Source organism: Notechis scutatus, chromosome 4 (assembly GCF_049901735.1).
Source record: "Notechis scutatus isolate UNSWTSFEM ecotype Mainland chromosome 4, rNotScu1.2, whole genome shotgun sequence".
In the NCBI taxonomy this organism is placed as follows: Eukaryota; Metazoa; Chordata; class Lepidosauria; order Squamata; family Elapidae; genus Notechis; species Notechis scutatus.
In genome coordinates this window covers 139,033,928-139,047,365 of record NC_142012.1, presented here as the reverse complement: position 1 = coordinate 139,047,365, position 13,438 = coordinate 139,033,928, and the positions used below count along the sequence as shown (strand labels likewise).

Genomic DNA, 13,438 nt, shown 5'->3' with positions numbered 1-13,438 from the left:
TAGTTCATATTCATGCAGTTTTAAATTCGCAGAAATTATTCTGATTACAATTTTTCTTAAAGGCTCACAAGATTAAATAACAGATACTTTAAGTATCTGTGATTTACATCAAAAAACCATATTAGACCATCTCCTGTATTTCACATTTTACGTATGTATTTACAAAATAAATAGCAACTAATATATTCATGGTAAGATAAATTCAATCTTTTTAAGCATCACATAGTATTTTGTAACTTCCACTTTAATTACAAAATGAAACAACTTTTAATTCAATCTTCCAACTGTACCTCTTTGTACCCAAAAGAAACAGTAGGACTATAAGACCAAAAAAACCTTGGCTCTAACAACTCTTGAAACAAGTTCTATATATTTAGAACAATGCTAAGACAAATGCCTACATAACAATGTCTCTTAAACTAAGTTCCTAATTTTCCAACTACACCCATAATATGGAAGAGGTGAGAGGCTGATTTAAAACATTCAGATATTTTAGAATTCTCTCTCCCTCTCACATCCAAACACACACCTGAAAACTGATAAAGAGGCAATGCACGTGCTTCAGGTTCCAAGCAATTTCCAATACGTAACAGGTAAATGAGCTAGTTCAAAGGCAAAGGTATGGACAATGTTAACATTCATAAACAGAAAAATATTTGTTTATGCAACCTCAAATCAAATGGGAGTTTCAACTGGGAACCAATAGAAGCCTTCATATTCTAGAGTCCTAGAACAAACCTCTGCCAAAACCTCTTCCTTACCTTTACCTTTAAGGTTCTCGTTTGCTTCCAGATCAATAGTATCAATAATGGTCTTATCTCATACTTACCTCTGTTTCTTTTTCTTCAATAATATTTACAAGCCCCAAGAAAATATTCTGTAGTTTGATCAAAAATGGTTCTGGATAAATCGCCCAGTCTTCCCATGCTCTGAAGCATGTCATTACCCGTTGCTAAAAGTAGTAAACAATGCTAGTCATTTGTATTGAGAAGAACTTTAACAATAAATACAAGGCTATACATCTATTTAGCATGTGCCTTTACAGCATAGTCACTCCTGCTTTGATGGAGTTGCTAATTTTGACTGGAAAACGATAAACCATGAGATGCTGATTGTACTATTTGTAGTTTCAATGTCTTTTTCAATAGAGAACATTAAAAAAAACAAGATGGTTAAATACAGCTTGGTCTAGAGAATACTTGATATCTTTCCTCTCACCTAATATGAAAGCATCCATTCAGACCACTGAAGTACTGTAATTTTGTGTATACAAATTGCTTATTTAATAATCAGTTTGAGGTCAAAGCAAAACTAATTTAGGAAAATTGAAAATAGCAATAGCATTTAGACTTACATACTGCTTAATAGTGCTTTGCTTTGTAGCACTCTCTAAGTGGTTTACAAAATCAGCATATTGCCCCCAACAATCTGGGCCCTCATTTTACCAACTTTGTAAGGATGGAAGACTGAGTCAACCTTCAGCCGGTGAGGACCAAACAGTGGACAGAGTTATCTGAAATACTGTATTCTAACTACTATGCCTTCACAGCTACCGATATTTCGTATAAAAAAGATCCTCAGAATTAGAACTAAATTAGAACTAATTAGAAGATTTTTCTGGAAAAAGCTACCGCCTTTTCAAATCTGTTAAAAATTCTTATTCTTTATCTAGTTTTTACCTCTTATAATTATTTCTCAAGCAGGTTATAATCTAACTTTCTAATGAGGGAATTCACATTTGTGGCAATCTCCTTACAAATTTCTCTCGGAAGAAAGTTTGCCCTGGCATCAACAATATTAATGTTTTGGTTACTGGCGAAGGTAATTTTCACCTAATATTTTAAATGATACATAAATGCCTATGTTTATTTTGCCATTTATATTATGTATTTGTTATTTTATTATATGTATAGGCCACATTGAATATATTTTATGTCCTCCTTGAAAATTTGTTAACTATATAAATAACTGAGGCATTCTGCTCATGTCACGTCAACAATAACCATGCACATACCTTAAAGTTTTCAGACTGTAAATGGCCTTGTATTGTTCGGTAGGTAGCATTCAGATCAGAATATATCTGACATAGTTTTGTCTCAAAACTGAAAAGACAGTTTTCATATGTTAGACATTTTATAGTATAAAGAACTATACTGTGAAACTCAGCCAACCTAATGAAGAATTACATAAAGTTTCCACACAAAGAAACTCTGAACACCTAGTTGGAAAATGGTGTCAAGTTATGAATAAGTTTTAAGACTCAAATATAGTAGTCACATGAGATGGATCTATTACTTGGAACCCTGGCAATAGTTGCTTTATAACTGTATTTCAATACATCATTAAAAATATATTCTATGTCCACATATACATGTAGAAAATACAATAGTAATAGTACTCTTTAACTATCTCTAACTGCAAGTTACAGCAGAAAAATTAAACTGACCAAAGGAGGAAAGTCAACAGATACAAATGCTGCTTTGGTCAAAATGCAATGCACACCTTTTTTTTTTTTTTTTTTGCAAATATGGCGATTCCCGCAGATTATGTTAAGTGTCAATATAGAGGAACCAAATAGTATATGCAAATTTTAAAGCCCACAAGTAGTATTTTTTTCAAAAGAATTTAAAACTTTATACTTACAATTTTCTGTAATATGAAGCATTGGCAACTTTTGCAGAAGAATTGTATAACACATCAGAAACCAAATATAATCTTGCAATCTATAAAAAATATAGAATTAAGTTAACTACTGCTAATTTCATTTGTATTAAAAGATAAACATTTTAACAGGAGTATAAAACACTACAAACACAGTAAATAACTTAGAAAAAAATCATTTTCCAAAAAGTGTAATGCAGTACCAAGTGCTGTTGAAATATACCAAACTATCAGAATTTTTTCTACACAGAAAAAAATCAAATAATGTTAAAACTTTAAAAATGATTAGTGATTTTTTTTCCTGAAAAGGAAACGAGCTGCAATTTGTATTAGAATAGTACGATTATGGCCATTAACAGATTTTAGCTTTGAATCAAGAACATATTGATTTAGTAAAACATTAGTAAACATCTTTTAATTGTCCTTTCACAGTTATTAAATAAATACCAATTCAATGTCAGTGAGAATCAAAATCATGTAGAGATCAAACATACCTTTTTAGGGAGTGGCGTTTTCAAGATGGACAATGACTCTGCAATACAGTCCACTATTTCTTCAGCAGCCTCAGCATTATTAAGACAGAAAACCATTGCATCTCCAATATCATTCTTACGCGGTGTTAACCCACGCAGGATTTCCTCTAATTTGTCCCTCTGTCTAAAATTTCAGTTTCAAATTTTTAGAACACTTAGCAACATCTTTTCCTTTATATTTTTAAATGAGTTGTGTATATTATATATCAGAATCAAAGTAACTAAAAACAATCTGGTATTAGATTGATTTTACTGAAACTAAGAACATATTCTTCCATCTTTAGTCAGCAACCAAAAAAGTTGATTAAGGGATTATAAAAAACGCTGCTCCAAAAAGAAAACATACAAAACATCTTCTTATAATGGAATTTGAATATTGGGTATTGCTAAATATGGGGGAATGCTGTAGATGGTCTGTTTTAGGTCTAGAGAAAAATTAGGTACATTAGGCTCTTTAAAGATGCTTACTCCTCCTTAAGTGCACCCTTCTTGCTTGGCTCTTCCACAAATGCTTCAGGTTCCTGTTCTTCAGACATCCCATGAAGATATGGATTTAAAGGGGGTGGCCTCCAAAAGGAACCATTTTTAAACATGCGAAAGTCTTCAGTCCTCCATTTGGTTGGAGCATCACCCTAACAAATAAGAACAAACATTTTAAATAAGGTAGAACAAGTGCTGGATCTTGTTTCCAATTTTGTAAGATCCCACTCTTCTTTTAAATTCCCCAGTAGTCCAGCAAGTAGAGTTAACCTAATAATACTAAAATAGTTGTAAAAACATTTCCTACCTGTAGAATTGAATAAAGCTTCCATCTGTAGTATACATGGGCTGGAGTCTGATTCTCAAATAAAAATCTAAACAAAAAGCAGAGTAGAATCAAAATATTGTAAAGAAAAATGAGACATCCTAAGTGTAAGGCAAAAAGTATTGCAAAGTTTCAAAATAAAAATAAAAAGTAACTGTTAATACAATATTTTCTATGTAACAAATTCAACAATTATATAATATATACTACAAAACAGAACTAATGAAAATATTAAATACCTGAACATTGGATTATTGATTTCTCTATTCATGATCATGGCTTCAAACATAGGTCCTTCACGTACCACAAATTCTATCATTCGATGTATTAATGCAAGCAAGTTCCTGCAACAACAACACAGTTAAAGGAAAATTGATTCATACCTAACATTATGTAAACTATGTACCACCTAAGGCATTTATAAATGAAAAAAGATTATTTTTGCTGTATAGTTACGAACATTGCTCCAAATTTTTAAAGTATACAATTATTCTAACTTTACATAGTCAAAAATAAATTTAGACAGTGGCCTTCAATATTAACATGAGTATAAAGAAGTCCTACAACTCCTAGATTATTTGTTCAGTACAAAATCTCATTGGTTTTTTATTTTTACCTGAGACAACTGTATTATTTTGTATGCTGCTTAGTCTCTCTGGAGTGAAGTAATTCATAATTCTTATAAATATGAATACAACTAATGGCATGCAATAAAAGATAGCATATTAACTGTTTCTTTATATAAATCAATATGATCAAAATTACATTCATAACATTTGATAAGACTTTGTGTTTGAATAAAAAATTAAAATATTGGTTAAAAATCCTGTTTGATTATGTATAAATGTGAGGAACAAAAATACGGGGAGGCGGGGGAGGGCTGAGAATAGTCAAGGAATTCTGGTTTCTGCAATATTTTGACAGCTATATCGACAGCTTCTTGAATCACCTGGAATTCCCTATAAGACTGTGATATCAATGTATTTTTTAACAAATACAACGTTAGGGAGTAAGTTTTCTCCAGAAGCATTAAGAACTGATGAAAAGAAAGCTGTCATTAGTGTTAAACTGACTCACAGACCTCTAAATATGGTATATACTTAGTACTCTTTATTGAGTACAACTTAAGAAATTCAAAGTGTTCATTATTAAGCATTTCAAAATGCACTCATATATCTGAAGCTATACATTAGAAAAAATAAAAACTACAATTCAATTTAGAGATTATTATTTGGGGATTTCTCAGATTTTCAGAAAGTTACTTGAATCCAAAGATAAGTTAACATTAAGAAGATCACAGAAGGAAAAGATTTCCATTACCACTATACTTCCAAAACTACTTCTAGAAGATCAAGCTTTCTTCAACCAAAGATGGGTAAGGTGGAAAAAAATTCCTGAATAATAGAAAATCAACTAAAACCAGGTTACTCAATTTCTCTTTCCACCAGCAACTTTTTCCCACATACATACATACTTCTCTTTTAAGAGAGACATAAATGAGGAAGGTACTTTTCTTCTGTGAACTTATTTAAGTTAATTTATTTTAGGAAGCAGTTTCATTAACCCCAATTCAGAGAACTACAAGTAGTAGATCCATATACTACTTAATATTATTTTAGCGTTTTTTCTAAAAAGTAGTATCGTAGGCCGGTCCGGGGCGGGGGGGGGGGCTGGCTGGTTGGGGGGCCGGGTTATTGCCGTGTCGGTTTTGGGCCGGCGCGCGGTTTGGGGGCACCGTGGGTGGGGGTGCCCCGGGGCCTCCCCCCCGCCAACCATCTCCTTGGAGTTTTCGGGGGTTGGTGGGTTTTTCCGGGGGGTTTTTCCCCCGGCAAACCCCCCCCAGCTTTTTGTGGCATATTTTTTTTCGGGGGTTTTTTTCTGGTGCTTTTTTGCATTGTTTCCAACGGTCTGCCGGCCCCCAACAGACGGCCGGCCGGCACGCTTGGGTTGGTTCTCTCGGTGGGGTGGGGGCTGGCGGTGGGTGGTGGGGCCCCTGTAGTACTTAGGAATACTGTAATTTTTAAGTTAAAAATAAGTTCTTGATCTTATAAAAGAAAGGTGCTAAATAAAAGTATGAAAAATCTATGTCACACATGTCCTCTTAAGCACATAATAAAGAACTCATTTTGTTGGGATGTTTAGTTGTTATACAAAGGTAAGTTTCATAGCATAGAAGAGGTACTAGAACAATAAAAGCTCCTCATTCCCATTTACCCACCCAAATTTCATTCTTGTATTACATGCACCAAACTGAAAGAATATTGGTTCTCTGGCACATTCAAAAGGATTTTGTAACTACTATATGAAGTATAAACCCCAAATGTATAAGTTTAGGGTTTCAGGAACTTCAAGTGTGCATAAAATTTGCCATCAAGAACCAGAGAAAATGCACATTTGTTTTTAGTGTATAATACAAACACTGAACGGGGAAAATCATGTTTTAATTATGACTATAACTAACCTTATACAATTAAAAGCTAACATTAATTACTAAAAGTAGCCTTTCAGGTGTTACCTTCTACTTATTTCTTAATTTCCTATCATCATCCTTCAAATTAATGCTCATAATATACAAATAATGATCATTTTAGTCACTGCAGAAGTCTAAGAGGAATTATTTGATCATATGGCAATTGTACTTTAAAATGGTCCTGCAAACTTAATTTCAGGTTCTGAATTTTAAGATTATACTTCTTTGTACTTCAAGGACTACTTATCTTGTATATGAAATCACCTAAAGCTCTCCTTTCCTGCCAATGAGACATGAGAGGTTGTATAAGTACCGTATATGCCGGCGTATAAGACGACCCGGCGTATAAGACGACCCCCAACATTTCCACTCAAAATATAGTTTGTTATATACTCGCCCCTCTTCCACACACCTTCCACTTTTGCACTTTTTTTTTTGAGGCACTTTTGTGCACCATGAAACGAATCCCAGTGAAGCCGAAAGGAGCAGCCAGCCTTCTCCCAGCTCCCAAGGAACCGAGGCTCGCACCGCCCGGGCTCCGCTGAGGTATCCGGCTGGGGCTGTCAGGAGTTGTTACCGCTGGCGTGCTCACGCTGGCTCAGTCCCGCGTTGCCTCGGGAAGGGAAAGGCAAAAAGGAAGAGCCGCGGCGCGCTTTGCAATGGCAGCAGCGGCTCCTGGTTTTGCCTTTCCTTCCTGAGGCAACTGCGGACTGGAGCCGCGGAGCCGCGCCAGCGGTAACAACTCCTGACAGCCCCAGCCGGATACCTCAGCGGAGCTCGGGCGGTGCGAGCCTCGCTTCCTGGGAGCTGGGAGAAGGCTGGCTGCCCTTCGGCTTCACGGGATTCGCTTCCACGGTGCACAAAGTGCCTCAGCCGCTGGCAGCCGCAGTGCTTCCCAATTACTATTTGCCGGCGTATAAGACGACCCGGCATATAAGGCGACCCCCAATTGGAGCCATGTTTTCAGGGCAAAAAGTCGTCTTATACGCCGGCAACATACGGTAAACAAAAACAAAACCCTTTTAGTGGTAACATTCTTTTTGAAGAATGCCTTCTCCATCAAAAAAAGAGGTACAGAATTATTTTAGTTTGATTCTATCTTTCAAAATGTCTTGTTTTATTTCTTTTTAAATCTGATTGTCTTAACTGAAGCTGTTTTATTCCTGCATTTTATCTTAATGCATTTTTACTTTTTTTTTGTCTTATCCTATTTTTAAGCCAGGACATCTTGACAGAATGCAGCCTATAAATAATGCAAAGAAACACAATGAAAATAAGCAGCATGAACAAATTCATGAATTCCAAAGATAAATTTCCCTCCTCTTCTTTAAGCCCACTAAATTTACAATCCTAAATAATGACACCAGAGAACTCAATGGGCTTATCCTTCTCTTTTCACTATTTCCAAAACACATTGTCAGTATATTGAAACATCCAAAACCATTTAAATTCAACAATAAAGTGAAACGTCAATTTAACAGACCTAATGTGGGGGAAATCAGTTGTTATTTACAATTGTCTATAAATTAGAATATACATCATTCACATGATGTCATTACAGAAATCATTTTATTTCATTGGTGTAATGACACTATTACACAAATGACATAAAATGATTTAATACAACAGGAATTCTCATCCACTGCAACAGGTTTCCAAATAGGGGTTTCACAAATGTATGTATTGATATACAGATAAATATTTTCCATCGCTGGACTCTTAAATTGCTGCAGTGAGCAAAACTAGAACATTCCTTTTCTGAAACAGACTTGTTTTCAGTCCTAAACAACAACAAAAATAAAGAAACATTTGCAAACACATTCTCTTGGCTCTCGTAAGTCGTATCACAAAGCTCTTCAGCACTGAAAAGTGTTCTCTTTTTTTTAAAAAAAAAGCATCATTGAAAAGATGCTTGCATTTCTGTCTTCAAAATGTATAGCCTTGGTTACATTATGAATGTTTATGATAAAAAAACAACATAAAACAAAAGGATAATAGTTTGTAAAACATTATTTTGGCCAACAAAAAGAAGTCTTTCAGTTATAATAAAACCACATTAATTGGAGCTGATCGTACCAATGTCTGGTCAAAAATTGTATACTTTCCCAATCCATCCCATGATGTTTTCCTGGTCCCCCGCTGCCGCAGACAGTTCAGCTGGTGTTGTTCACCAAGGCCAATGTCAAAGAGAATTTGGAAATCTTTTGTGCTAGTTTATTTTAAACAAGTGTTTGTGTTGCTATGTTTCAGAAGAGCTTTATGCTTGGCTGAGCAAGGATTTGCCTGGATATATGCTGTACTCCTTTGGCCCTGAATTACATTAGACTAAATTATATCCTGATTATGAAAATTATAGCTGCCATACTTAGATACGCGTAACATTCTCACCACTTAATATAGAGAAAGATAAAGTAATTATGAATTATTATGCTAAAGCTTTCAGAAGATTACAGAAAAAATCTGTCATCTAAACCTCTAAATCATACAAATCAATCAATAAGCCAAGATCAAAACCATGATAACCCATAACAAAGATGATATTACTGTAATTCTGGATATAATTAAAATCTACTCCATACCCCCATGCTGATGCAATAAATGTACCCTTTTGATCATTAAACTAATAGTTTAGCCTAAAACCACTGATTTTTACTGACATCCAACAGGCCACCTTTTTAAAACATGACAACTGTAGATATACTTTATAGTGACTGGTCACAGTAATATGGTCCTGTATGCTACCCAGACACAATGAAAAGTACAATCTAAAACATTTTTAAGGCATACAATTGAGAAAAACTAGGCTTTCTTTGTAGCTATCTACTAAAATAATTCCAACTTCATTTCATTTAATCCTACAATGAAACTGAAATACTAGTAAAAGTCAATTTAATATACATTATCACACCTACAAAGCAACCATTGCTCAGTCAAGACTAAACTTTTCCTCAACATCACAATTTATATAAAATTCCAAATGGGATAGTTGCTATATTTAGATCAGTAATAATAAAGAAAAACATGTACCTTTCTGTTGGGATAACCACTTTGACTATGGCTTGCGACAGAGTCTGTATATGAAGTCACATCAGATAATAAACATAGAATATGTGAGTATTGTTAACAAGTAACAAGCAAAAAATACATATGCATTGAAAATACTACACATCTATCACATGTTTTGCAGGCAATCACTGCTGCAAAGTTATAGACTATGCAATTACATAGCAAATTATTGTGTGTAGTGAACCACAAAAAGTTCACAAATTGCAAATAGGACATTCCAAATAGAATGTACATCAATGCACTGAATAGATACTATACTGGTAACAGCCCATAGGATTAGGCACAGATATCCATGTGTAAACGTAGGGCTTTTACTTTTCTCAATAGCAATTTCCCCTTTACTGCATCAATTGCTATTTTTAACATCTTCAACTTGTGAAACAAGTTACACATGCAGCACAGAAAAGCTATTTTAAAAAAATAAAAGCCTCAATGTACACAGACAAACCCACCACATGCATATGAAGGGGCTTGCCAGATGAAGGCATATACAGAAAATGGAATCATATTTTCTATTTATTAAGTGAGTCCCATGCAAGCTAACATTTGTGGTGTTTCCACCATGTTTATGTGATCAGGGTATGGTATTAAATACTCTAACTTTCCATCCCCTCCTTTCTGGAGACTGACTTCTCCCAGCTTTTATTGTTGGTTTTTACAGCTGTTTAAATCTTTTGAAAGCAGTGATTTGGAATTTTTTGGGAACCTATACAAATCACATCTTTTTGAATCATCAAAGAAGTGCATACACAGCCAGAAAACAGCTGGTAACTGCTTGCAAAACAGTTGCATGAGACTGGAAAAATGCAGTGGCACTTTGATGATTTGGAAAGAGGGGCTTCATATAGCTCCCATGTGTTCCAAAGGAGCTTTTTCAGAGGATCTGATAGCTCTACTGTTTTTAATCACAGTTAAGCATCACACTGAGAGTGGCAATACTTTAAGCTAACCAAGGCTGTGGCTTACCAGATTTCGAATCCTGCTAGGAAACCAGGATTTAGAGAATGCGAAGGGGAACAGTCTGAGAGGTTTTCACCACAATTATTGTCACTGCCCAAGAAACACTTAACTATGTTAAATCCAGCACTAAATTTTTGCAGTCCAAAACTAAAACTTGCCTGAGAAAGGCAAGATGATTAAAAAGAAGGAAGCAATCCTGTAGCTTATTTGTTATATTTGTACTGGCCATTAGTTCTTAACCCTTTCAAACCTAAGAAACTTCATGAAAGTATTAAAACAATGTGATATCACTTGTGTTTAAGAGTTACTTACCATTTGTTTAAAAAAAAATCCTTTAACTATCCTGAAAGTTATTCTCAACAACTGATTTAATGTCTGAAATAGCTTTTTACATAGAAACATGTGAGCTCATCCTAATTAATCAATCTGGCTGAATTTAAATGTAGCCTTTTAAAAGATTAATTTAGAGATTGCAAATCTGGCAGCTAACAAAAGGGGGACAGAGGAGAAAAAAACCAGGGAGTGTGGAGGGGGAAAACACATGGTGGCCAGTTTTAAAAGTGCAATTAAAAACAAAGCCCAATTATGTAGCCCAAATATGACAAGGGAATGAGGCTCCTTAAACTAAGGCAGGGAACATTTAAGCAAAATTCTATCACAGAGTTACAAATGCTATCGTACAGAAGCAAATTCTATCACAGAGTTACAAATGCTATCGTACAGAAGATGTACGGCCCTGGGTAACTTTTTACCTTCTCAAAATCTTCTTTGTTTTTAGGTGGTGGTAACATTGGAGCATTAGGATTCTTCAGTCTCTCTCTGGGCTGAGCATTAAATGGCAGGCCCGAAGGAGGTGGTGGAAGGGTATGTTCCATCATTGAAGGAGGAATATATATAGGATGAGGAGGAATAGGAACAGCTTTGCCCCAGCCTAATTTCATTTCAAAAGACATGATCATCTTGCCTGGGGAAGAAATGTACTGATTTAGAAATGACATTATCAGTGTTTCAATGAAAATAGGTCCTCATATAAAAGCTCACTGTTGTCTACCATATATCATGCAACAGAAACAAATTCAGTCTTAATTTTTAAAGATATCTGTCTAAGGATACTGTACAGGTAGTGCCAAGTTATGACCAAAATTGAGCCCAAAATTTATGTTGTAAGAGAAACATTTATTAAATGAGTTTGCCCTATTTTATGAATTTTCTAGCCACAGTTAATAAGTGAATTGTTGCATTTATTAAGTTAGTAACACGGCTAAGTGAATCTGGATTCCCCATTGCTCATCAAAAGGCTGCAAAAGCTGATCACATGACCCTGGGATACTGAAACCATCATAAATATGAATCAGTTGCCAAGCATCTGAATTTTGATCATATGACCGTGGGGATGCTGCAATGAGTATGAAAGTATGAAAAATGGTTATAAATCACTTTTTTCAGTGCCACTGTAACTTTGAACTGTTGTAAGTCAAGGAGTACTTGGAGTAATTAAACACTACAACTTCCAAAGATCAGTTCTCACATAAAGATATTTTATCGAATGTAAAAATGGACATAGGACTTTGTTGACATGCCGCAAATACATGATTGCAATAACTGGATTTCAAATCATTCAAATACTATTATTAGAACTAAATCTGGAGTAGGCATTTTCTTTTCTTCAAAAAAGTAGAAATAAAAATAAGAAACTAAATATGAAATAAATTCCTCTGAGGGAAAAATCCAGTTATATAAATATAGCAGGCAATCTGATAAATTAATTCATCTACTACCTACCGTGTTTCTCACATAAGGCCGGGCCTTATTTTTTTTTGACCCCCGAAAAAACGGCTAGGACGTCTTTTCGGGGGGTGACTTAATTCTCCCCCTTGCATCCTCGGGTGGGTGGGCGGGCGGCGACAGCTTGGATATTCGGGAGATCTTCGGGTTCGGGCCACCGTTGCTTTCCCTTCTCCCTTGCTGCTGCGGCGTTTAGGCGCAGCCACGTGCAACCAGTCAGGGCTCCTCCCTGCAACCGGAGCCCTGAGGAGACACTTGGCTTCAGGCGCTCCTGTCTTCCCTTTGCTTTGAAGGTAAGCGAATTATTTTACAAAGCCTCCCTGCCCGAGAGGGCAGCCCACCACGTGGGAGGCTAATCTCCGGGCCTCTTCCGTTCCTCCCGACCTCCCTCGCTCGCGCGCCTCGACGCGCAGCTCCCTTCAGCCCAGCGAGCTCTTCCACCTCAAAGAAAGGCCAGGTGGGCGGCTGCGGGCAGCAGCAGCGGGTCTGAGCCGCTCGCAGCGAAACAGCCACCACCCGTAGCCCGGCGCGGGAGAACGAGCGAGGTTAGCGCCCGCCAGCCTGGGCGAGATTTGGGAACGAGGGGCAGGAGGAGGCACGCACACACCGCGGCTCACTTTCCCAGCTTTGCCCAGCCCTTACGGCTCTGGCACGGCCCTGGCAGGATGAGCAGAGGGTCCGGCGGGGAGGCACTCGCTGCCCGCCAGAGCCGTAAGGGCTGGGCAAAGCTGGGAAAGTGAGCCGCGGGTGTGTGCGTGCCTCCTCCTGCCCTCATTCCCAAATCTCGCCCAGGCTGGCGGGCGCTAACCTCGCTCGCTCTCCCGCGCCGGGCTACGGGTGGTGGCTGCTTGCTGCGAGCGGCTCAGACCCGCTGCTGCTGCTCTGTAGCCGCCCGCCTGGTCTTTCTTTGAGGTGGAAGAGCTCGCTGGGCTGAAGGGAGCGGCGCGTCAGAGGCGCGCAGCGTAGGGAGGTCGGGGAGAAATGGAAGAGGCCCCGGGAGATTAGCCTCCCACGTGGTTGGCTGCTCCTCTCGGCAGGGGAGGCTTTGTAAAATAATTGCTTTACCTTCAAAGCAAAGGGAAGACGGGAGCACCTGAGCCAAGTGTCTCCTCAGGGCCCGGTTGCAGGGAGGAGCCTGACTGGCCGCACGTGGCTGCG

The 13,438-nt window shown here is 37.3% G+C and overlaps 1 protein-coding gene across 3 annotated transcripts in view; it reads right to left on the bottom strand.

Moving 5' to 3' along the window:
* Nucleotides 1-13,438, bottom strand: part of U2SURP (U2 snRNP associated SURP domain containing) — a 47,539-nt gene that overhangs the window by 11,137 nt on the left and 22,964 nt on the right. For 2 of the 3 annotated variants that reach the window (XM_026664650.2, XM_087965123.1), the window contains 9 exons: nt 11,248-11,459; nt 9,497-9,540; nt 4,239-4,343; nt 3,982-4,048; nt 3,663-3,826; nt 3,156-3,318; nt 2,644-2,723; nt 2,015-2,102; nt 830-952 (listed from right to left, as the gene is read on the bottom strand). In XM_026664650.2, the coding sequence (XP_026520435.1) occupies nt 830-952; nt 2,015-2,102; nt 2,644-2,723; nt 3,156-3,318; nt 3,663-3,826; nt 3,982-4,048; nt 4,239-4,343; nt 9,497-9,540; nt 11,248-11,459 (1,046 nt within the window). The remainder of the gene's footprint in view (nt 1-829; nt 953-2,014; nt 2,103-2,643; nt 2,724-3,155; nt 3,319-3,662; nt 3,827-3,981; nt 4,049-4,238; nt 4,344-9,496; nt 9,541-11,247; nt 11,460-13,438) is intronic. The other variant, XM_087965124.1, reaches the window with a different exon arrangement.